This window comes from Pan paniscus, chromosome 2 (genome assembly GCF_029289425.2).
Source record: "Pan paniscus chromosome 2, NHGRI_mPanPan1-v2.0_pri, whole genome shotgun sequence".
NCBI classification, from domain to species: domain Eukaryota; kingdom Metazoa; phylum Chordata; class Mammalia; order Primates; family Hominidae; genus Pan; species Pan paniscus.
In genome coordinates this window covers 9,767,923-9,788,705 of record NC_085926.1, presented here as the reverse complement: position 1 = coordinate 9,788,705, position 20,783 = coordinate 9,767,923, and the positions used below count along the sequence as shown (strand labels likewise).

At 50.1% G+C, this 20,783-nt stretch overlaps 2 protein-coding genes across 13 annotated transcripts in view; one reads left to right on the top strand and one right to left on the bottom strand.

Annotated features, from left to right (window-relative positions):
- The window catches only part of OGG1 (8-oxoguanine DNA glycosylase), a 39,923-nt gene that overhangs the window by 13,038 nt on the left and 6,102 nt on the right, over positions 1 to 20,783 (bottom strand). For 2 of the 9 annotated variants that reach the window (XM_034955726.4, XM_055110931.3), the window contains one exon: positions 18,074 to 18,516. The exons of 3 other annotated variants lie outside the window; for them this stretch is intronic. In XM_034955726.4, coding sequence (XP_034811617.1) covers positions 18,496 to 18,516 — 21 coding nt within the window. In that variant the 3' untranslated portion in view covers positions 18,074 to 18,495. Of the gene's footprint in view, positions 1 to 18,073; positions 18,564 to 20,342; positions 20,707 to 20,783 lie in introns of those variants that run through there. 4 more of the 9 variants (XM_003814250.6, XM_034955721.4, XM_063602134.1 and 1 more) reach the window with 3 other exon arrangements.
- CAMK1 (calcium/calmodulin dependent protein kinase I) lies at positions 7,730 to 20,403 on the top strand. 4 transcript variants are annotated; one of them, XM_003814244.4, is made up of 12 exons: positions 7,730 to 7,886; positions 9,940 to 10,054; positions 11,832 to 11,963; positions 14,522 to 14,596; positions 14,683 to 14,821; positions 15,983 to 16,109; positions 16,200 to 16,275; positions 16,983 to 17,095; positions 18,001 to 18,079; positions 18,176 to 18,263; positions 19,904 to 20,021; positions 20,129 to 20,403. In XM_003814244.4, exons 2-12 carry the CDS (start codon positions 9,972 to 9,974, stop codon positions 20,209 to 20,211), a joined length of 1,113 nt encoding a protein of 370 aa, XP_003814292.1. In that variant the 5' UTR covers positions 7,730 to 7,886; positions 9,940 to 9,971; the 3' UTR covers positions 20,212 to 20,403. The 4 variants fall into 4 exon arrangements, with proteins under 4 accessions (XP_003814292.1, XP_034811611.1, XP_063458201.1 ...); XM_034955720.2 differs by lacking the exon at positions 11,832 to 11,963; XM_063602131.1 differs by having other exon boundaries at positions 19,904 to 20,403.

Here is a 20,783-nt window from a genome sequence, read left to right as displayed (position 1 = left end):
ATATAAATAGAAAGAAGAACCCTAGAAGACCGACTGGGCCTGGTTCACCAGAGAAGAAACTTAACTTTCAAGGATCAGTCATGAGCACTCTAGCTGTTCTCTGTTGCATACCTACTATCTGCCTGGCACTGTGCCAGGCCCTTTACCCACCCCTCCTATCTGATGCTTACCATGCACCTCCAAGGAGAGTAATATTCCAGCCTGCAGATGACACAGAGACTCAAAGAGATGCTGTGCCTTGCTGAGGCCATGCAGCCTTGATGCAGGAATAGTTGCTGCCCCCAGGTAGCACCATCCCTGGCAGAGTTCTTACAATCATATCAGTGTCTGCTGGAGCCAAAAGATGCCTCCTTTATGAGCGTGGAGGAAGCTGGGTTGTCATGAGGAGGGCGGATTAGTTCCAGTACCTCAAGTCTCCAAATTTAATTCAAAACAATTCTGATTCCTTATCACTAGTTGGGAGGCAAAGCCTTTTGTGTCTTGGCCCTAGAAAGCATCTGTCTTGCACATGGTCTCCCCAGAGTTCCAAATGCCTTACAGCTGACTTTCAGCAACACCAGGGTGAGTGAGAACGGGGAGGGTGAGCTCTGACCCACAGTGGGTCCCCAGCCCCTGTCTGCTCCTGAGTACTCTGGGCACCAAGTGCTCTGGGTCCCAGTTGGCTCCTGCTGAAAAGAAAGTGATGGCAGGAGCTTTGTGGAAATGTGGTCGGGGAGTAAATTTATTTCTTGGCCTGGGGCTCAGGACTCAATGGAAAGAACCAAGTCCAGTGGACTGTAACTCACTCGTTTAGGTATCAATAAACTCCCCATTTCTTCTCTTCACCTACCTAATTACCCTATTCACTTATTCACTCCATCCACACACCTCCACTTCTTCATTATACTTTTGTTCCCTCATTCAGTGACCCTGTCACCATGGCTGAGAGCTATGGAGGTGACTAAGGCTCCAGAAATGGGGACACACTAGACAGACAATCAAAACACTAGGCCGCAAGAGCAATAAGAAGACTGCAGGCCAGGCACGGTGGCTCACGCCTGTAATCCCAGCACTTTGGGAGGCCGAGGCGGGCGGATCACGAGGTCAGGAGATCGAGACTATCCTGGCTAACACGGTGAAACCCCTTCGCTACTAAAAATACAAAAAATTAGCCGGGCGTGGTGGTGGGCACCTGTAGTCCCAGCTACTCAGGAGGCTGAGGCAGGAGCATGGCGTGAACCCGGGAGGCGGAGCTTGCAGTGAGCCGAGATCGCGCCACTACACTCCAGCCTGGGTAACAGAGCGAGACTTCATCTCAAAAAAAAAAAAAAAAAGAAAAGAAAAGAAAAAAGAAAAAAGAAGACTGTGCAAAGTTGGCAGGGACCTGGGGCAGAGAAAGACTTAACAACAGCTTAGAGGGTCAGGAAAGGCTTCAGGGAGGATGTGGAAAGAAAATTGCTGGGCAGAAGATAACATTCCAGACAAAAGGAGCAAGGCACAGAGGTGTGAACAGCTGGCCTGCTTAGAGAGAAGTGAGAACTGCAGTGTGACTGGAGCCCTGGGTGTGTGGAGGGGAAAGGAAAGGATAAGAGATGAAGCTAGAAAGTAGGTTGAAGACCAGGCTGGGCAAGGGTTTGAATGGCAGATTAAGGAGCATGGACTTTATTCTCTAGACAATGGTGCTCCAAGTGTGGTCCCTGGACTGCCAGCAACAGCATCACTTGGGAAATTGATAAAAATGCAAATTCTCAGGCCACAGACCTACTGAATCAACAGCTCTGGGTGTATAGTCGGGCGCCGTGGCTCACACCTGTAATCCCAGCACTTTGGGAGGCCAAGGAAGGCGGATCATCTGAGGTCAGGAGTTCAAGACCAGCCTGGCCAATATGGTGAAACCCTGTCTCTACTAAAAATACAAAACGTAGCCAGGCATGGTGGCACGCACATGTAATCCCAGCTACTTGGGAGGCTGAGGCAGGAGAATTGCTTGAACCTGGAAGGTGGAGGTTGCAGTGAGCAGAGATCACACCACTGCACTCAAGCCTGGGCGACAGAGTGAGACTGTCTCAAAAAAAAAAAAAAAAACCTCTGGGTATGGGGCATAGCCTTACATTATATTATAACATGTCTTCTAGGTGATTCCTGGTGCATATTAAAGTTTGAGAATCACATTCTGAAGTAACAGGGAGCCACTGGTGGTTTGTGAGCAGAAAGCACTCTCAGAGCAGCATAGAGGCTGGACTAATGAGAGGGAGTGAGGGTGAAGTTGGTGCAAAGAAATACAAGTGAGATGTGGAATGTGGCAGACTGGTAGATGTCCTCCAAAATCTGTTTCAGTAATATCTCATGTGGAAACTGGAATCATACATTGAAAATACTCTCCATACATTTGATAGCAAATGGAAATTAAGTTTCACATGGTGATTTCTTATCAAAACCTTTAATCAAAAGCTCAGGACATATTGTTTTTTGTTTTTTTGAGGTTTTTTTTTTGAGACAGGGTCTTGCTCTGTCGCCCGGGCTGGAGTGCAGTGGCATAATCTAAATCACTGCAACCTCAGCCTCCCAGGTTCAAGTGATTCTCCTGCCTCAACCTCCCGAGTAGCTGGGGTTACAGGCGTGTGCCACCACGCCCAGCTAATTTTTGTATTTTTAGTAGAGACAGGGTCTCACCATGTTGGTGAGAACTCCTGGGCTCAAGTGATCCTCCTGCCTCGGCCTCCCAAAGTGCTGGGATTATAGGCATGAGCCCAGCCAAAAAAAAAAAAAAAAATTACTCAAACACCTTGGAGCATATAGCCTTGTCCTAATTTAGGATTACTTCTCTGAAATTGATTGCCAGAAGAGGAGTCCCTGAATCAAAAGGCCTCGACATTATTTAAGCCTTTGATGCATATTGCCAAATTGCTTTCCAAAGGATCTTTAGCAAATCATTTTCCCACCAGAATGTAGGACTACTCATTCCTCACATCAACATCAGCCTTCAGTGTTACCAGCTTTTTAAACTTCAAATTTGAAAGGCTGCAAATGACCTTCTATTTTGTACTTTTTTGTATCACTAGGTGAGATACAAAATGTCCTGTGTTTATTGTGTTTTATCTGTATCCTTTGACCATTTATTGGGTTCTTACTGTTTGTTATCAATCCTGTGTGCTGTTTATATAATAAATATATTAAGCCATTGTCTACAAAACATTTCCCCAGTCTGAAGTTTGCCTTTCATTTTTGGCTACCATTTCGGAGTAGAGTAGGGTTTTCACTTTTTGAAAAAAAGTTAAAAAAAAGTAACAAAAGTTAAAGTTTTTTTTTTTTTTTTTTTTTTGAGACAGAGTCTGGCTCTGTCATTCTGGCTGGAGTGCAATGGTGCAATCTCGGCTCAGTGCAGTCTCCGCCTACCAGGTTCAAGTGATTCTCCTGCATCAGCCTCCCGAGTAGCTGGGACTACAGGCATGTGCCACCACACCTGGCTAATTTTTGTATTTTTAGTAGAGATGGGGTTTCACTATGTTGCCCAGGCTGGTCTTGAACTCCTGACCTCAGGTGATCCTTCTGCCTTGACCTCCCAAAGTGCTGGGATTCAGGAGTGAGTCACCACGCCCAGCCAAAGAATTTTAAAAAATAAACCTGTCCATCTTTTCCTTGTTATTTCTTCCATTTTCTCTAATCTTAGTTAACTACTCACTCTTTCAATAGCTTCTTTTCTGTCAGGTTCAAGAATTCATGGAGGCCAGCCATACTGGCTCACACCTATAATCCCGGCACTCTGGGAGACCCAAGCAGGAGGATCACTTGATTCCAGAGTTCCAGAGAAGTCTGGGCAACAGAGGGAGTAGAGACCTGATATCTACAAAAAATAAAAAACTAAAAAAAATTAGCCAGGTATGGTGGTACACACCTGTAGCCCCAGCTACTCCGGAGGCTGAGGTGGGATGATCACTCCAGCCTGGGAAGTCAAGGCTGCAGTGAGCCATGATGGCACCGCTGCACCACAGCCTGGGTGACAGAGTGAGACGCTGTCTCAAAAAAATAATAAATAAATAAATAAATAAATAAAAGAATTGATGGAGATGTCTGCACTGTTTAGCCATTCAAAAAAAAAAAAAAAAAAAACGAAGAAAAGATCATCCCCCTTTTCCCTGAGAACATTTGACTTTCCTTGACTCACCTTTTTAAAAATTATTATTCATTTATTTATTTTTGAGACGGAGTCTCGCTCTGTCGCCCAGGCTGGAGTGCAGTGGCGCGTGGTCTCTGCTCACTGCAAGCTCTACCTCCCGGGTCCACGCCATTCTCCTGCCTCAGCCTCCTGATTAGCTGGGACTACAGGCGCCCGCCACCACGCCTGGCTAATTTTTTGTATCTTTAGTAGAGATACAAAAGATAACGGGGTTTCACCATGTTAGCCAGGATGGTCTCGATCTCCTGACCTCATGATCCACCCACCTCAGCCTCCCAAGGTGCTGGAATTATAGGCGTTAGCCACCGCACCCAGCCACTTTTTTTTTTTTTTTTTTGAGATGTAGTCTTGCCGTGTCACCCAGGCTGGAGTACAATGGTGCAATCTCAACTCACTGCAACTTCCATCTCCTGGGTTCAAGCAATTCTCCTGCCTCAGCGTCTCAAGTAGCTGGGGCTACAGGTGCATGCCACCACACCCAGCTAATTTTTGTATTTTTAGTAGAGACAGGGTTTCACCACGTTGGCCAGGCTGGTCTTAAACTCCTGACCTCAGATGATCTGCCCACCTTGGCCTCCCCACGCCTGGCCCTTCACTCACTTTTTGATTAGTACTTTGAAATGTGCTCATCGGGACTGGGGGCTGCAGAAGGATGTATATGTATACGCATCCAAAAAATCTGGAAGAATTGTACTAAAAATGTGAACACTGGTTGTCTCTGGTTGGTGGGGGCCCGGCTGAGAGTGTTGTGTTATTCTTGCCTCCCTCGCACCCCTAATTCCTTTGGACAAGATACCTCTTCCATTCCTTATGGCTGCCCATTACAGTACACTTGCTCAATATAGCACCCTAATTCTCCTGGCAACAGTTTTGGAGGCCAAGGGGTGAACATGTCACTCTATCACTCAAGCAGAGCCAGAGTCCTTCCCTGAGAATGAGATAGGAAATTGGGAGGATGCTTCCCTTCCACTGTGTTTAATTGGAAAGCTGGGGCTGCCTCACTCCATGTTTCCTGCCAACTAGAAGTTCACTCTGGAGAGAAAAAGAGGCCAACGTGTGAAGAGAGATCAAGACAAGGAGAGAGGAGGGAAGACAGAGAAAGCAAATCCTATGAGTACTGCATCTCCAGTTCCAGTCTCCAAGCCCCTAATCTCTGGTGTTTTTCCTGCAATCTTGTGCCAGCTATTGTGAACTATAGATTCCTCTTGGATGAAGCTGGTTTAGGTTGGCATTCTGTCACTTGGGAAGCGAAAGAATCTCATCAGTTAGTCTGTGTGTATTTTTAATACGTTATGGAATTTTCCTGCAATGACCATGTATCACTTGTTCAATAGAAATACTAAAAAAGTAAAGATAATGTGTTTGTTAAAGAAAACACGAGGCCTCTCAGAAATGCTCAAAAGCAGGAAAAATATAAAGCACACCATAGAAGCTGTACAAGTCAGCTGGGCGCGGTAGCTCATGCCTGTAATTCCAGCACTTTGGGAGGCTGAGGCAGATGGATCACCTGAGGTCAGGAGTTCGAGACCAGCCTGACCAACATGGTGAAACCCCCATCTCTACTAAAAATACAAAAATTAGTTGGGCGTGTTGGTCCACGCCTGTAGTCCCAGATACTTGGGAGGCTGAGGCAGGAGAATTGCTTGAACCCAGGAGGCGGAGGTTGCAGTGAGGTGAGATGGCACCATTGCACTCCAGCCTGGGCAACAGAGGGAGACTGTCTCAAAAAAAAAAAAGAAAAAAAAAAAAAGAAGTTGTACAAGTCCTCGAAAGGACAGAGGTCATCTTATCACCCAGGGGGTGTTGTCATCAAGATGAACAGGAATTTGTGGTAAAAGAACCCCTAGCTCAGTGGGTGTGCTTGGTGGGTATAGGGGAGAGTGGGGGCTCAGCCCTGAGCAGGAAATGTATTTTTCCATGAACTAAGGAGTCTGAGATACTGAGATTTGGAAGATGGATCCCTTAACCCCTCGTCCCTGGCCAAATCAAGTCCTCTCTCTGAGTCTCAGTTTACACTGAGTCTAGCTCTCATGTTTTGAATAGTGTTCTAGGCACTTCATATCATTATATCATAGAATTCTCAGAACTCTGAGTCAATCTTCAATATTCCCATGTTCCCGAGTAAGAAACTGAGGTTCGGAGAGGTAAAGCATGACCAGGATCAGTTAGACTCCAAAGCCTTTCCAGAAACCTCAGCTATCTTCCTCTCTCATCTGTAAGGTGGGCATAATAAATTGGCCAGGTGCAGTGGCTCATGCCTGTAATTCCAGAACCTTGGGAAGCTGATTGGGGAGGATTGCTTGAGCCCAGGAGTTTGAGACCAGCCTGGGCAATATAGTGAGACCCCCATCTCTACAAAAAATAAAAAAGCCAGGTGCGGTGGCACGCACCTGTAGTCCCATCTACATGGGAGGCTGAGGTAGGAAGATGACTTGAGCCCAGGAGTTTGAGGCTGCAGTGGGCCGTGATCATGCCATTGCACTCCAGCCTGGGTGACAGAGCAAGACCCTGTCTTAAAAGAAAAAGAAAAAGAAAAAAAGAAGAAGAGAAAGAAAGAAAAAAGAAAGAAAGAAAGAGAAAAAGGAAATGAGCTGGGCATAAGCACTGTTCTCTCCCCATCACCAGCTGGAACATGCAAGAATTCAGGAGTAGGGAGTGGCACTTGGAGGCCCTTGGAGGTGGAGAGGGGTCCCAAGCAACGTGCCTCCTCCGGCTGCCCCCAGTTCAGCCCCATCCCCAATTCCTGCGAGTTGCTCCCCCCGCCCCCTCTTTCCACTCGGCACCAAATTTCTTCCCAAGGAAGGCCTTGAGCAAACCGACCTTTGGCCTCTTGCCTGCCGTCCTAGTTGCAGGCTCTCTCCCCTAACCTGGACCCCAGCCATCAAACTCTGGAGCCCCGCCAGTCACGTGACACCTCGGTCGTTTTTGGCCTGTTTCCTTCAGGATCCCGATTTAACTTCCTCCTCCCCAATTCCCTCTGCCCCCAATACCTCTAGGCACCACCACCCGCTCTGAGGAGCAAGTGTCTGGGGCTGAAGCCTCAGCTCCATCTTGCAGAGGAACCGGGGCCTCAGTCTTCCCACCTGTCAAGTGGGGCCCACACCGTGCGACCACCTCCACTCTCTTCATTGCCTAGTCTTGCCCGGTCCTTCCCCACTCCCTCACTCCCCCATCCCCCAGCAGACTCCCGTGCAGTTCCAGGGCCTGTTTCCCTTCAGGGCACGGAGAAGGGAGACAGAGCCCTAAGGGAGGTCGCAGAACTGGTCTGAAAGAAAATCCACCAGGCCACAGGGTGAGTTTGGCCGGCCTCTAGCTTCAGACAGACGGGGTTCGAATCCTGCTTTGCTTCCGACCACCCGCTGATTTGAAAATCATCTCTCCGGGCCTCAGTTGTCCCCTCTGTGAAATGGAGCCCCGCTTAAGACCAAGGGCGGGAAACGTCCAGCAGGAGATCTCTGACCAGAAGCAGGGAGATGACCTCCACCCGTGCCCCTTCCCCTGCCTTGGAGCGGTGCCTCGCCTCCCAATCCCGGGTCCCTCCGCCGCAGGCTCCACCTCCACTGACATCAGAGCCGCAGGCGGGCGGAGAGAGCCGCCGAGCCGAGCCGAGCCCCAGCTTCAGCGAGAGCGCGGGCGGGTGGCCCAGGCACGCAGCGGTGAGGACCGCGGCCACAGCTCGGCGCCAACCACCGCGGGCCTCCCAGCCAGCCCCGCGGCGGGGCAGCCGCAGGTACAGCCGGGCCCCCCATCCCTGCACCCCTGGGCGCTGCGTGGGGGCGGTGGGAGCCCCTAGCCTCTGGGTATCCTTTCCCAAGGAGTGGCCACTGGGCACTCTCCCGGGCGGGCTGGACCCTGAGGGGCAGGGCTGGGCCTTTCTCCACCTCTGTCCCAGGCCCAGCAGGTGCCAGGCGGGCCTATGGGACACTGAGTGGGTAATAGAGAAGGGGGCCTGTGTGAGCGCCTTCAGCTGGGCCTGACTGGAAGGGCGTGGGCATTTGGAGGTATCCATGGGGTTGGGGGGCTTGCGGAGTGTACTGTCTTAGGACAGGCGTGTGGGTCAGACATGGGTGGAGGATCTGGGAATCTGTGTGTTTTTTGTTCCAGAGGGGTGTCCACGTGTTTTGTGTGCTGGTATTTGGCTCTCAGGGTCCTAAGTCAGAGTTAGGAGGGGGTGTACAATTGTGTACTGAGGATGTTTGGAGTTAGGTGTGTAAGGACTTGGGGTTTGGTTTGGAATATAGGAGCTTCCAGGGGATGGGGTAGAGGAGCTGGAGGGTGTAGGGTACGTCTGGTATATGAGGGGGTGTGTGTGTGTGTGTCTGGGTGTCATCTTGTGTGGGTGCGGGTGGATGTGTGTTTTGGGGTGTTAAGAGGGAGCTGGGTGAGGGATGTTTGGATGGACAGGCAGGTGTTCGGGTGCAGGGCTGTCTGGGGCACTGTGTGGTGTGGACATGTGTGCTGATGTCTGGGAGTACATGTATGATCAGGTGTCACGGGATGTGGATACAAGGCGTACTGGATCTGGGAGGCAGGTGTTTGAGTTCAGGGCTGTGGAGGGGGCTTGGTGTGGTGTGTCTGCTACAGGGATGTGTGTGGATCTGTGAGGGTTGTATTTGGTAGGCCTCCATGTGGGTTTCAGACTGTGCCTCTAGAGCTTACACTCGAGTCTCCTTTCCTAGAAGATTCTGCCCCTGGATGGGTGGGCAGGGTCCCCTGGGAAAAAGGTCCTGTTCCAGGAGTGGAATCTCACACCAGAGGCCCTAGTCAGGGCACCTTCTCCTCATTCTCCCTTAGAGAAAAAGAGAGAAGGAAAGTGCTCTCCCTGAGGTCACAAAGCATGCTGGGCTCTGTTTTGGCCTCATCTGTGGATGGGCTGGGAGGCTGTGTTCTCTGAATGGGGCCCATTCTGGCTTCATATTGGAAGTACCAGCCAAGGCCATTCGATGGCCTTTGCCCTCAGCAAGCTTAGCTGGGGGCCCCAGGCCAGGTGTCATTTGGGCCTCTGGAGCCAGCCTCTACCTAACTCCAACCTCAGTCTCCCCATTCTTCATCTGATAAATGGGAGAGAACTCCCGCCCTCTCCTGCCAGATGAGACAGACCTCAGCAGAGGAAGGGCCAGGCTGGATAGGGTTAGATGGGGCCAGGAAGGGACAGAGTGAGCAGGACCATTTCTCATGCTCCCGGGACCCAGATGGGGAGTCAGGAGGGAGAGGTCTGGGGAGCTCCAGCTGTGGCTGTTGTTGCTGTGGTAACAGTGCAGAAAGAGCTATTTAAAAACGTGGCTGAGATGTTGCTAGAAGCCCAGGCTGCTGGAAACCTGATTTCGGAGAGGCTGGGGAGTCGGGGGAAGGAGGAGGGAAAGGAGACACCCCAGCAATCCCCAGGGTGGGGCGGGGACATCACTGGTTCTGGGGACAGGGGGATCCTCCAGGCTTCTACCAGCTGCTCTGGGAGTTTATCTGTTGTACTGCCAGAAGTCAGGGTTTACCTAGGTGCTTGGATTTGGATAGGGGGAAAACTGGGAAGAGAACTAGAATAAATGAATGAATGAATGCATGACTTTGTTAAATAAAGAATTTTGCTGCCACTGTGAAAGGTTTTTCTCTAGGCATGAGAATTTGCCGAATGTTGAATAAACAAATGAATGTTTGTTGAATGATTTTGTCAAATGGATGAATCAAGGATGAATAAATGCAGGTTGAATGACTGAATGGGGCCTGCAGTAAATTCCCAGACAGAGGGCTGGGCTCTGCTGAGTCTCCTCCTTCCATTCTCCTTACAGGAGCCCTGGCTGTGGTCGGGGGGCAGTGGGCCATGCCGGGGGCAGTGGAAGGCCCCAGGTGGAAGCAGGCGGAGGACATTAGGGACATCTACGACTTCCGAGATGTTCTGGGCACGTGAGTCCAGGGCAGGATTGGGTGCTGGATGGCTGAGGGAGGCTGAGTCCAGGGTGGTGCTTCCTCTGGTCAATTAATGCTTCCTGTTTCCCACAGCCCAGGCCCTGTGGCAGCACTATCTAGGGCCTAAACTGTCCCCAGCTTTTCACTTCTGGATGACAATGGGTGGGACAGGGGCTGCTCTCCCAATAGCCCTGGGTTCTTGAAGAGAAAGAAGTCGAGAGAATGAAGGTGCCAGTCAGTCCATTTAACTTGCTGCCAAGAGCTAGGTGTTCTGGCCTAGGTTTGGGAACTGAGGCTGGAGATGGCTCTGTTCTTGGTGCTGGGAATGCAGAAATAACTCAAACCTGGTCTCTGCCCTTCAAGTTGATCCCAGACATGTGCAAGAGACAGACCTACAGAAAATGACAACAGGGTGTGTGCTGTGCTCCAATTAAGGTTGGGATTGAGGGCTTTGTGGAGCCCAGAGAGAGCTGTGCCTTCTGCCTGGGGGAAAACTTCCTGGAGAATGGGGCATTAGAGCTGGGGACTGAAGGATGGGTAGGTGTGCACTTGTCAGAGAGGAAGAAGGACATTCCAGGCAGAAGGAATAGCATAAACAAAGGCTTAGAGGCATGGTTCTATGTGGAGAGAGGTAGAGTGTGGTGGAGCTTAAAATCACAGGCTGGGGGGAGAGTGGAAAAAGGGGCTGGAGATGAAAGTGGGACAGTTTGTGTAGGGTTTTGGAAGCCAGGCCAGGGAGGCTGGATATTGTCCCATAGGCCACCGGGAGACACTTAAGACTTTTTGGCAGGTGTGCAATTCAGGATAGTCACTCTGGCCACAGCTTGGAGGGTAAATTGGAGAGGGACAAGACTGGAAACCAGTGATGAGGTTACTACAGTAACTAATTATCCCTGAGGACTGAAATTTCACCACGAGAGATGCTTTTCTTTGACTTATGACTTCTTATTCTCCCAGAGAAAGCAAACAGATGTGGAAAGAATACCCTAGCAAATCCTCCTTAATCAGTTAACTTTAGTTAAATGAGTTTATTTGTTCCTTTTTAAGAACTTGTTCTAAAACACTGCTTCTTAAAGTTCAATGAGCATACAAATCACCTGAGGATTTTGTTAAACTGCAGATTCTGATTTAGTAAATCTGGGGCAGGGCCCAAAGTTTTGCATTTCTTTTTTTTTCTTTTTTTTGACCCAGGATCCAAAGCAGTAGAGATTTTGCATTTCTAAAAAAGTTCCCGGGTGATGCTGATGGTTCTTTAAGGTTCTAAAGGGTGTTAAATTAGCCATGACTCAAATTAGCAGAAAAAGGGATGAACCAACTGTACACATAATCAAAAAGCCCAGGGGTAGATTTCAGGCATGGCTGGATCCAGAGGGCCACATCATGTTATCAGGAAATATATTTGGCCATTTCTCAGGTTGGACTTCCTTTGTGTTAATTTCATTCCCAAGCAGGCTCTCCCCAGGTGGTGGCAAAGATGATCGCCATTAGCTCCAGGCTTACATCCTACCAGCTCAACAGGAGACTCATTCTCAAAGTGCTAGTAACCTGGCTTGCATCACATGACCAATTACTGTGGCCAGGGGAGAGACTACTTTGACTGGCCAGGCCTGGGTCATGTGACCACCTCTGGAGCCAGGGGATGGATGAGTGACTAGGGGAGGGTCATCCACGTCCTTGGTCCAGCAGTGGTCACAGAACCCATAGGGAATGGAGGAGAGGCTGGAGGGAAGCTGGGGTTCCAGTTCTTCACCTTGTGAATCCCCTCTCCCAATAGGGGGGCCTTCTCGGAGGTGATCCTGGCAGAAGATAAGAGGACGCAGAAGCTGGTGGCCATCAAATGCATTGCCAAGAAGGCCCTGGAGGGCAAGGAAGGCAGCATGGAGAATGAGATTGCTGTCCTGCACAAGTGCGTGGGCCACAGCCTTTCCCTGCCCCAAGCTGACCCTGCCTTGGCCCTCCCATCCTCCTCCTTTCCTGCTTTGGACAAATCATTTAAACTCTCTAAGCCTTAAATTGCCCCTTTATAAAATGGCGATCACAATTTCCACTTGGCAGGGTTGTGGGGAACATCAGAAGTCCTTTATTTCAAGTGCCTGGCACAACAGCTAACATAACAGATGTGATGGAGGTGCCAGTGCTTAGTAACAGGGGTTTAACTGTTCAATCAGGTGTAAAGATCCATCCTGAACATGGCTTGGACCCACATATCTCAGTTGGTGTTGTCTCTGGACCTACCTCAAGTTCCCCTCACATATTAAAACCACTCAGCAAGTTTAAAAATGACTGTCTGCTGACCCCCAGACTAAATCCACAACCAACTGGTCTATGAATTGCTCATGCTGATATGAAACCTCCTGTCCTCACTGGAAAACTTACAGAGAATCACTTCCAATCTCTCCCCTGAGCAGATAATTTTTTTTTTTTTGAGATGGAGTCTCACTCTGTTGCCCCGGCTGGAGCGCAGTGACGCAATCTTGGCTCACTGCAACCTCTGCCTCTTGGGTTCAAGCAATTCTCTTGCCTCAGCCTCCCTAGTAGCTGGGATTACAGGCACCTGCCACCACGCCCGGCTAATTTTTGTATTTTTAGTAGAGATGGGGTTTCGCCATGTTGGCCAGGCTGGTCTCGAACTCCTGACCTCAGGTGATCCACCCGCCTCGGCCTCCCAAAGTGCTAGGCATGAGCCACCACACCCAACTCCTGGCAGAGCATTTCTAATAAGACTCAGAGAGGACAGGGATTTGTATACAGTCACATGGCAAGTTTGTGGCAGAGCTGAGCCTTCCTCATCATCAAGATCAATTATCGCCTGACCAACATGGAGAAACCCTGTCTCTACTAAAAATACAAAATTAGCCAGGCGTGGTGGCACATGCCTGTAATCCCAGCTACTTGGGAGGCTGAGGCAGGAGAATTGCTTAAACCCGAGAGGTGGAGGTCGCGGTGAGCCGAGATCACACCGTGCATTACACTCCAGCCTAGGCAACAAGAGCAAAACTCCATCTCAAAAACAAACAAACAAACAAAAAAAAAAAACGCCAGGCACAGTGGCTCACGCCTGTAATCCCAGCACTTTGGGAGGCTGAAGCGGTTGGATCACCTGAGGTGGGGAGTTCCAAACCAGCCTGACCAACATGGAGAACCTCCGTGTCTACTAAAAATACAAAATTAGCTGGACATGGTGGCGCATGCCTGTAATCCCAGCTACTTGAGAGGCTGAGAAAGAAGAATCACTTGAACCCAGGAGGCAGAAATTGTGATGAGCCAAGATCATGCCATTGCACTCCAGCCTGGGCAACACTCCAGCCTGGGCAACAAGAGTAAAACTCCGTCTCAAAAAAAGAAAAAAAAATCAATTACCATTATTGTTTCACTTATGAGTATTTACCGTGTGCCAGGCACTGTGCCAAGCACCTTACCTGCATTATCTCACATGATCCTCACTCCAACTCCTTGAGGGAAGTACTACCATTGGCTTCATTTTATAGATGAAGAAACTGAGGTTCAGAGAGGTTACATTAAATCTAGCACCTACCCTGTACCAGGTGCTGGAGGAACAGTGGCAAGCAAGACAAAGCCTCTGGATTCGGGGAGCTTATGTCTGGTGGGGGAGGCTGACAAACATGTAAACACAGAAAACTATATATATATATATATATATATATATATTTTGAGATGGAGTTTTGCTCTTGTTGCCCAGGCTGGAGTGTAATGGCATGATCTCGACTCACTGCAACCTCCATTTCCCAGGTTTAAGCACTTCTCCTGCCTCAGCCTCACAAATAGCTGGGATTACAGGCATGTGCCACCATGCCTGGCTAATTTTTGTATTTTTAGTAGAGATGGGTTTTCGCCATGTTGGCCAGGCTGGTCTCGAACTCCTGACCTCAAGTGATCCACCTGCCTTGGCCTCCCAAAGTGCTGGGATTACAGGTGTGAGTCTCTGTGCCTAGCCAGAAAACTCTTAAGAGGTATGTATCAGGCTGGGTGCAGTGGTTCACTGGTGAAAAGATCTGCACCCAAATAGCATGTGACAGGGGCAGGATTTGGACCCAGGTCTGTGTATGCCAGAGCCGTGTTTATCCCTCTGCTCTCTCACCTTCCAAAAAATGGTAATAAACCATGGTAGGCTAGCTTTTCCCTTTGGGGACGAGATCCTTGGTTTGTCCTACCCAGGTTTGTAGGCAGTGGTCAGGGGTTGGGGGTGGCTGAGCTGTCCTGAGCTCTAAACCGCTGTTTTTTTGTTTTTTTGTTTTTTGTTTTTTTTTTTTTTTGAGACAGGGTCTTACTCTGTTGCCCAGGCTGGAGTGCAGTGGCTAGTCACAGGTGCAATCATAACAGACTGCAGCTTTGAACTGCTGGGGCCAAGTGATCCTCCTGCCTCAGCCTCCCAAGTTCCCAAGTAGCTTGGACTACAGGTGCACACCACCATGCCTGGCTAAACCACCTCATTTCTCCTTTCAGGATCAAGCACCCCAACATTGTAGCCCTGGATGACATCTATGAGAGTGGGGGCCACCTCTACCTCATCATGCAGCTGTGAGTGGCCCCACCTCTTCCCTGCCCCCACACCTCTCCCAGCTGTCCCAACCCTCTTTGCCAGACTGCCCTATCCCCTGCTGCAGGGTGTCGGGTGGGGAGCTCTTTGACCGTATTGTGGAAAAAGGCTTCTACACGGAGCGGGACGCCAGCCGCCTCATCTTCCAGGTGCTGGATGCTGTGAAATACCTGCATGACCTGGGCATTGTACACCGGGATCTCAAGGTGGGGCTCAAGGGGGTGTGGTGAGCTAGGGTACCCAGGGGTGGGGACTTTGCAAACCCCAAACTGTCTGACCTTGGGCAACTTTCACCCCCTCACTGAGCCTTGGATTTCCATCTACAAAGTGGATCTTGTAACCCTTAAACTGCCTCCTCCCATTCTAGTCCAGATACTCAAAGGAACACGAGTGAATTGTGTGGCATTTTATCCAAACAACATTTTGTCTTTTTCTGATTAAAAAAAAAAAAAAATCTGGCCAGACAGGATGGCTCACGCCTGTAATCCCAGCACTTTAGGAGGCAGAGACGGGTGGATCACCTGAGGTCAGGAGTTCGAGACCAGCTTGGCAAAACCCTGTCTCTACCAAAAATACAAAAATTAGCCCGGCGTGGTGGCAGATGCCTATAATCCCAGCTACTAGGGAGGCTGAGGCAGGAGAATCACTTGGACCCGGGAGGCAGAGGTTGCAGCAAGCTGAGATTGTGCCATTGCACGCCAGCCTGGGCGACAGAGCGAGCCTGGACGACAGAGCGAGACTCCATGTCAAAAAAAATAAAATAAAACCAAAAAATCCTATTCCCCTTCTGTAGAAAACTTGGATGGGACAGCAAAACATAAAGAAAAAAGCCAGAAATCCCTGAAATCCTACTCCTCAGAAATAGCGACGGGGCTCACATTTAGCAGTACATCTCAATCCGTTCTAGGAGAAGGGCACTTGGGGTGTGACATGCCTGGTTTTGAATTCTGGCTCTGCTACTGCCTAACTGTGGGTTCTTGGGTGAGTCACTTTGCCTCCAAAGGCATCAGTTTCCTCATCTGTTAGGTGAGATTATACAGACTGGCCTAGCAGGGATGCAGTGAGGATGACATTAAATCAAGCACTAATCCAGGGTCTGGCATAAAATAGGCATTCAAACATTTCTTTAGGGCTTTACAGTGCACACCTGAGGTTTATAGACAGTTCCCCCCCACACCCTCTTGAGCCTTGTCCTTCCTGGAATTTTTGGCCTTCTTGAGAACTTCCTTGATTTTCTTATGATAGCCATGAAGCCACAGTGGCTTTTGGGGATCCATTATTTCTCAGAAGGTGCTTGGAGTGGCAGAAGGTTCTACCAGCCTCTAACCATCTCTGATTGCCCCTTCTCTTCCCTCCTGCCCTTCAAGCCAGAGAATCTGCTGTACTACAGCCTGGATGAAGACTCCAAAATCATGATCTCCGACTTTGGCCTCTCCAAGATGGAGGACCCGGGCAGTGTGCTCTCCACCGCCTGTGGAACTCCGGGATACGTGGGTGCGGAGGGCCCTGGGCTGGGGCTGTGATGGTCGGGGGAAGAGTTGAAGGGCAGAGATTTGTCACCACCACGTCCTCTTCCCTCCACAGCCCCTGAAGTACTGGCCCAGAAGCCCTACAGCAAGGCTGTGGATTGCTGGTCCATAGGTGTCATCGCCTACATCTTGTAAGTGGGGCTTGGCCATGGTAGGCTGTGGCTCCAGAGTTGTCCTCTCGCCTACTTTCCTCTCTTCCTTCCTCTGCTCTCCCTCTGCCCTCCCTCCCTCTGCTCTCCCTTCCTTCCCTCCCTCCCTTCCTTCCACCAATCAATTACCAGTATTACTTCATTCAATAGATACTATGTTTCAAGCACTGTGCCAAGCAAGCACTGGGGTAAATTTAGCACAGCACAAACCAGACAAAGTGCCTGCCCTCAGGGAGCTGACTTTCTTTCTAGTAGGGAAGACAGACAATCAACAAGTAAATAAATCTACAAACTGATGTCAGGTGATAAAAATAAATACTGTGGAGAAAAACCAAGCAGGGATAGGGAGACGGGGTGATGCCATTTCAGTAGGGAGGTCAGGGAAGGGCTCGCTGTGGAGGTGATGTCCGAGTGGTGAGGGAGCCAGACATTGGAGGTGTGGGGAAAGAGTGGCATAGGCAGAGGCAATGGCAAGTGCAAAGGCCCTGAGGAGGGCAAGATGGCGGCACATTCAAGGAACAGAAAGGATAATGTAGCTAGAACAGGAGTGAGCAGGCAGGGCTGGTAGAGTTTATAAAGGGGGAACTCCTTCCATGGCTCCTGCCTGACCCCTGAGACTGCCCCAGTGCTCCACCCCGGAGCCAATGGCACCCGAAAGTGGAAATGAGGATGAGTTTCTCCCTGCCCAGGCTCTGCGGTTACCCTCCCTTCTATGACGAGAATGATGCCAAACTCTTTGAACAGATTTTGAAGGCCGAGTACGAGTTTGACTCTCCTTACTGGGACGACATCTCTGACTCTGGTATTTGGGGCTTTGCCTTTTTCCCCTGGGCCCTGCCTCTGGTTCCTCCCTCACCTGCTTTGGGGGCGGTCTCCCTCCTGCCTTCCTTCTGTCGGATTTTCCAGCACCACACAAAGAGCTGTCTTCGAGACCAGACACCCTACCCCTTCTTCCTTCTGCTTGGGTACTTCCTTCTGCTTGGCTCCCAGAGTGAGAAACTAGGCATTCATTTGTTCAATCTTCAAACATAGTCTATTTGAAAATACCTCTCCCCTATTGACACCCTAATGTCTAAAACACCACCATAAACATTTTCATCCTCCTTTTGTGCCCCCTATTAAGAAGCAAACCTGTGAAGCTACTATCGTTTATCATCAGTGTGAATGCACTGAGATTAGTCAAGAACAACTTTTTTTTTTTTTCTTTCTTTTTTGAGACGCAGTCTCGCTCTGTTGCCCAGGGTGGAGTGCAGTGGCACAATCTCGGCTCACTGCAACCTCTGTCTCCCGGGTTCGAGCAATTCTCTGCCTCAGCCTCCCAAGTAGCGGGGATTACAGGCGCCCACCACCATGCCCGGCTAATTTTTTTTTGTATTTTTAGTAGAAACAAGGTTTCACCATCTTGGCCAGGCTGGTCTTGAACTCCTGACCTCGTGATCCACCTGCATTGGCCTCCCAAAGTGCTGGGATTACAGACATGAGCCACTGTGCCCGGCCATATGTTTTTCTTAAGAGAGAAAGGAAAGAGCTGGAAGGCACGGGGTGGGAGGGCCTGAAGAAGAGCATAGGTTGGGTGGGGTGGGGCATGGACTGATTTGGCCTCTTTGTCTTGATGCCAGGCCAGACCTGAGGGAGTGGGTATGCTCTTGGGGAGTACACAGGCAGTACCATGCTGTCATTATCTTTGCTTTTGTCTTGGGGGTTTAGCCAAAGATTTCATCCGGCACTTGATGGAGAAGGACCCAGAGAAAAGATTCACCTGTGAGCAGGCCTTGCAGCACCCATGGTGAGAATTCACACAACCTGTGAGCTGGGGCGGGATTTGGGGCCCTCAGGTCTGCTTCTGCCCTCATAGGCAACCCACCACACAACCCCATCCTAGGATTGCAGGAGATACAGCTCTAGATAAGAATATCCACCAGTCGGTGAGTGAGCAGATCAAGAAGAACTTTGCCAAGAGCAAGTGGAAGGTGAGTCCATATCCCTAGTTCTGGTCCCAGCCTCCCCAGGACTCCTCCCCATCCTACCCAGGCTCAGCTTGCACAGCACCTGGCATCACATTGGGCACACAGTAACTGCTTAGGGATCCTTACTGAAGGACTTCATTCATTCACTCTTTCATTCAACAAACACTCCCAACACCTTCTCTATTCCAGAGAGGGTCCCTCACCTCCAAGTCTAGAGGAAGAAGTCTGTAATTCTTCAGGAGGCATCTGATCCAGCCTATGGGGTCCGAGAAAGGTCATAAAAGTGGTGATGACCTGACAGAGCTGTCAGTTAAGTAGGAATTAGCGAGGCATAGCGGAATAATGTCTATAGCCATTCCGGGAAGTGCAAGTGCTAAGCCTGGCCAGACTGGAGGGGCTGAGGGGACTGAGAGGCAGGAGCCCAATTTAGAGAAGCAGGTAAGGGGCCAGGCCTCTTAGGGCCTCATATGCCACAGAGGAGCACCAACTTGATCCTGAGGGCACTGAGGAGCCCCAGAAGAATCTTAGGCAAGTATTTGCTGCATAGAAAGGGCTCTCAGGGCCAGGCATGGTGGCTCACGCCTGTAATCCCAGCACTTTGGGAGGCCGAGGTGGTTGGATCACCTGAGGTCAGGAGTTCAAGACCAGCCTGGCCAACGTGGCAAAACCCTGTCTCTACTAAAAATAAAAGAATTAGCCACACATGGTGGTGCGTGTCTGTAATCCCAGCTACTTGGGAAGCTGAGGCAGGAGAATTACTTGAACCTCGGAGATGGGGGTTGCAGTGAGCTGAGATCGCGCCACTGCACTCCAGCCTGGGCAACAAAGTGAGACTCCACCTCAAAAAAAAAAGAAAGAGCTCTCAGGATGCAGAGAATGGAATGGAGTAAAGACTGGGTGACGCATTAGGAGGCTGTGGCAGAGATACAGGCAGGAGATGGTAAGGGTTTGGAACCACAGTAGCAGCAACAGGGGGTAGAGAACAGTGGTTGATCCAGGAGTCATTTAGGAGGTGAAACTGACAAGACATGACGATGCAATGGATGTTGGGGGAAAGAGATGTCAAGGGCTGGCCCAAGACTGTGGCTGGGAACAGAATGGATGGTGGTGGTACCATGACTGAGATGGTTATCACAGGGACAGAAACATGTTTTGGGGGGATGGTTTTAGTTTTAGACATGGTGAATTTGAGGGGTGTGTGGGACACCTAGGTGGAGATATTGAATAGAGACACACCTGAGCAAGTTACTTCAGCTTTCTGTGCCTCAGTTTCCTCCTTTGAAAATGATAATAGTACCTACCTCAAAGACTTTCATGAAGATTAAATGAATTACTACGTAAAGTGCTTAGAACAGTGCCTGACATACAGTGCTATAGTGTTTGCTATTACATATTAATATGAATTAGAGTTATGTTTCTATTTATATATATAGATACACATACATCTAACATATGTGCGTGTGTGTGTGTAAATATATAATAAAGCCTTGTAGAGGTTTTTGGGGGACTTTAGGGGAATCAATAAAATAACTCCTGAATGAAAATAACAGAACAATTCCAAGAATCCCACTGTGCCCCTGCCCCATGACTTGACTCTCTCAAAAGTCCTTTCTCCCCTCTCCCTTCAATGCCTTCAATGCCAGCAAGCCTTCAATGCCACGGCTGTGGTGCGGCACATGAGGAAACTGCAGCTGGGCACCAGCCAGGAGGGGCAGGGGCAGACGGCGAGCCATGGGGAGCTGCTGACACCAGTGGCTGGGGGTGAGGAGCGGGCTCTGCAGAAGGGCATGGGTGGTCCACAGAGGTGCACCCGGGCTGGAGTGGAGGGCCTGCCCCTGCGGCCACCTCTGTTCTGTCTTCCCATGCAGGGCCGGCAGCTGGCTGTTGCTGTCGAGACTGCTGCGTGGAGCCGGGCACAGAACTGTCCCCCACACTGCCCCACCAGCTCTAGGGCCCTGGACCTCGGGTCATGATCCTCTGCGTGGGAGGGCTTGGGGGCAGCCTGCTCCCCTTCCCTCCCTGAACCGGGAGTTTCTCTGCCCTGTCCCCTCCTCACCTGCTTCCCTACCACTCCTCACTGCATTTTCCATACAAATGTTTCTATTTTATTGTTCCTTCTTGTAATAAAGGGAAGATAAAACCATCCTTAGCGCTGTCTCCCTCAATATCCCCCACCCCATCTTGTTGTGCAAACTGACTGCTTGATTTGGGGGTGCCTGGCCTTTGAGGTAGTCACAGGGAGGCCCCTCCCCAACATGAGACTGGGTGGGGATGGGGAGAGAGAAGTGGGGAATGGAGGGGAAGGTGCTTGGGGAATTTCTTTGTCCAGGGTGCCCCATCTAGCCTTCCGGCCCTTTGGAACCCTTTCTGCGCTTTGCTGGTGGCTCCTGAGCACAGCGGGATTGGCGCAGGTCGGCACTGAACAGCACCTGTAGGAGGGTGGAGTCTGTGTGGGGAGGAGGGTACACTGGGGTCAGGGCTGGTGAGACTAGTGACAGTGTTGGGAGGTGGAAGAGTCCTTGG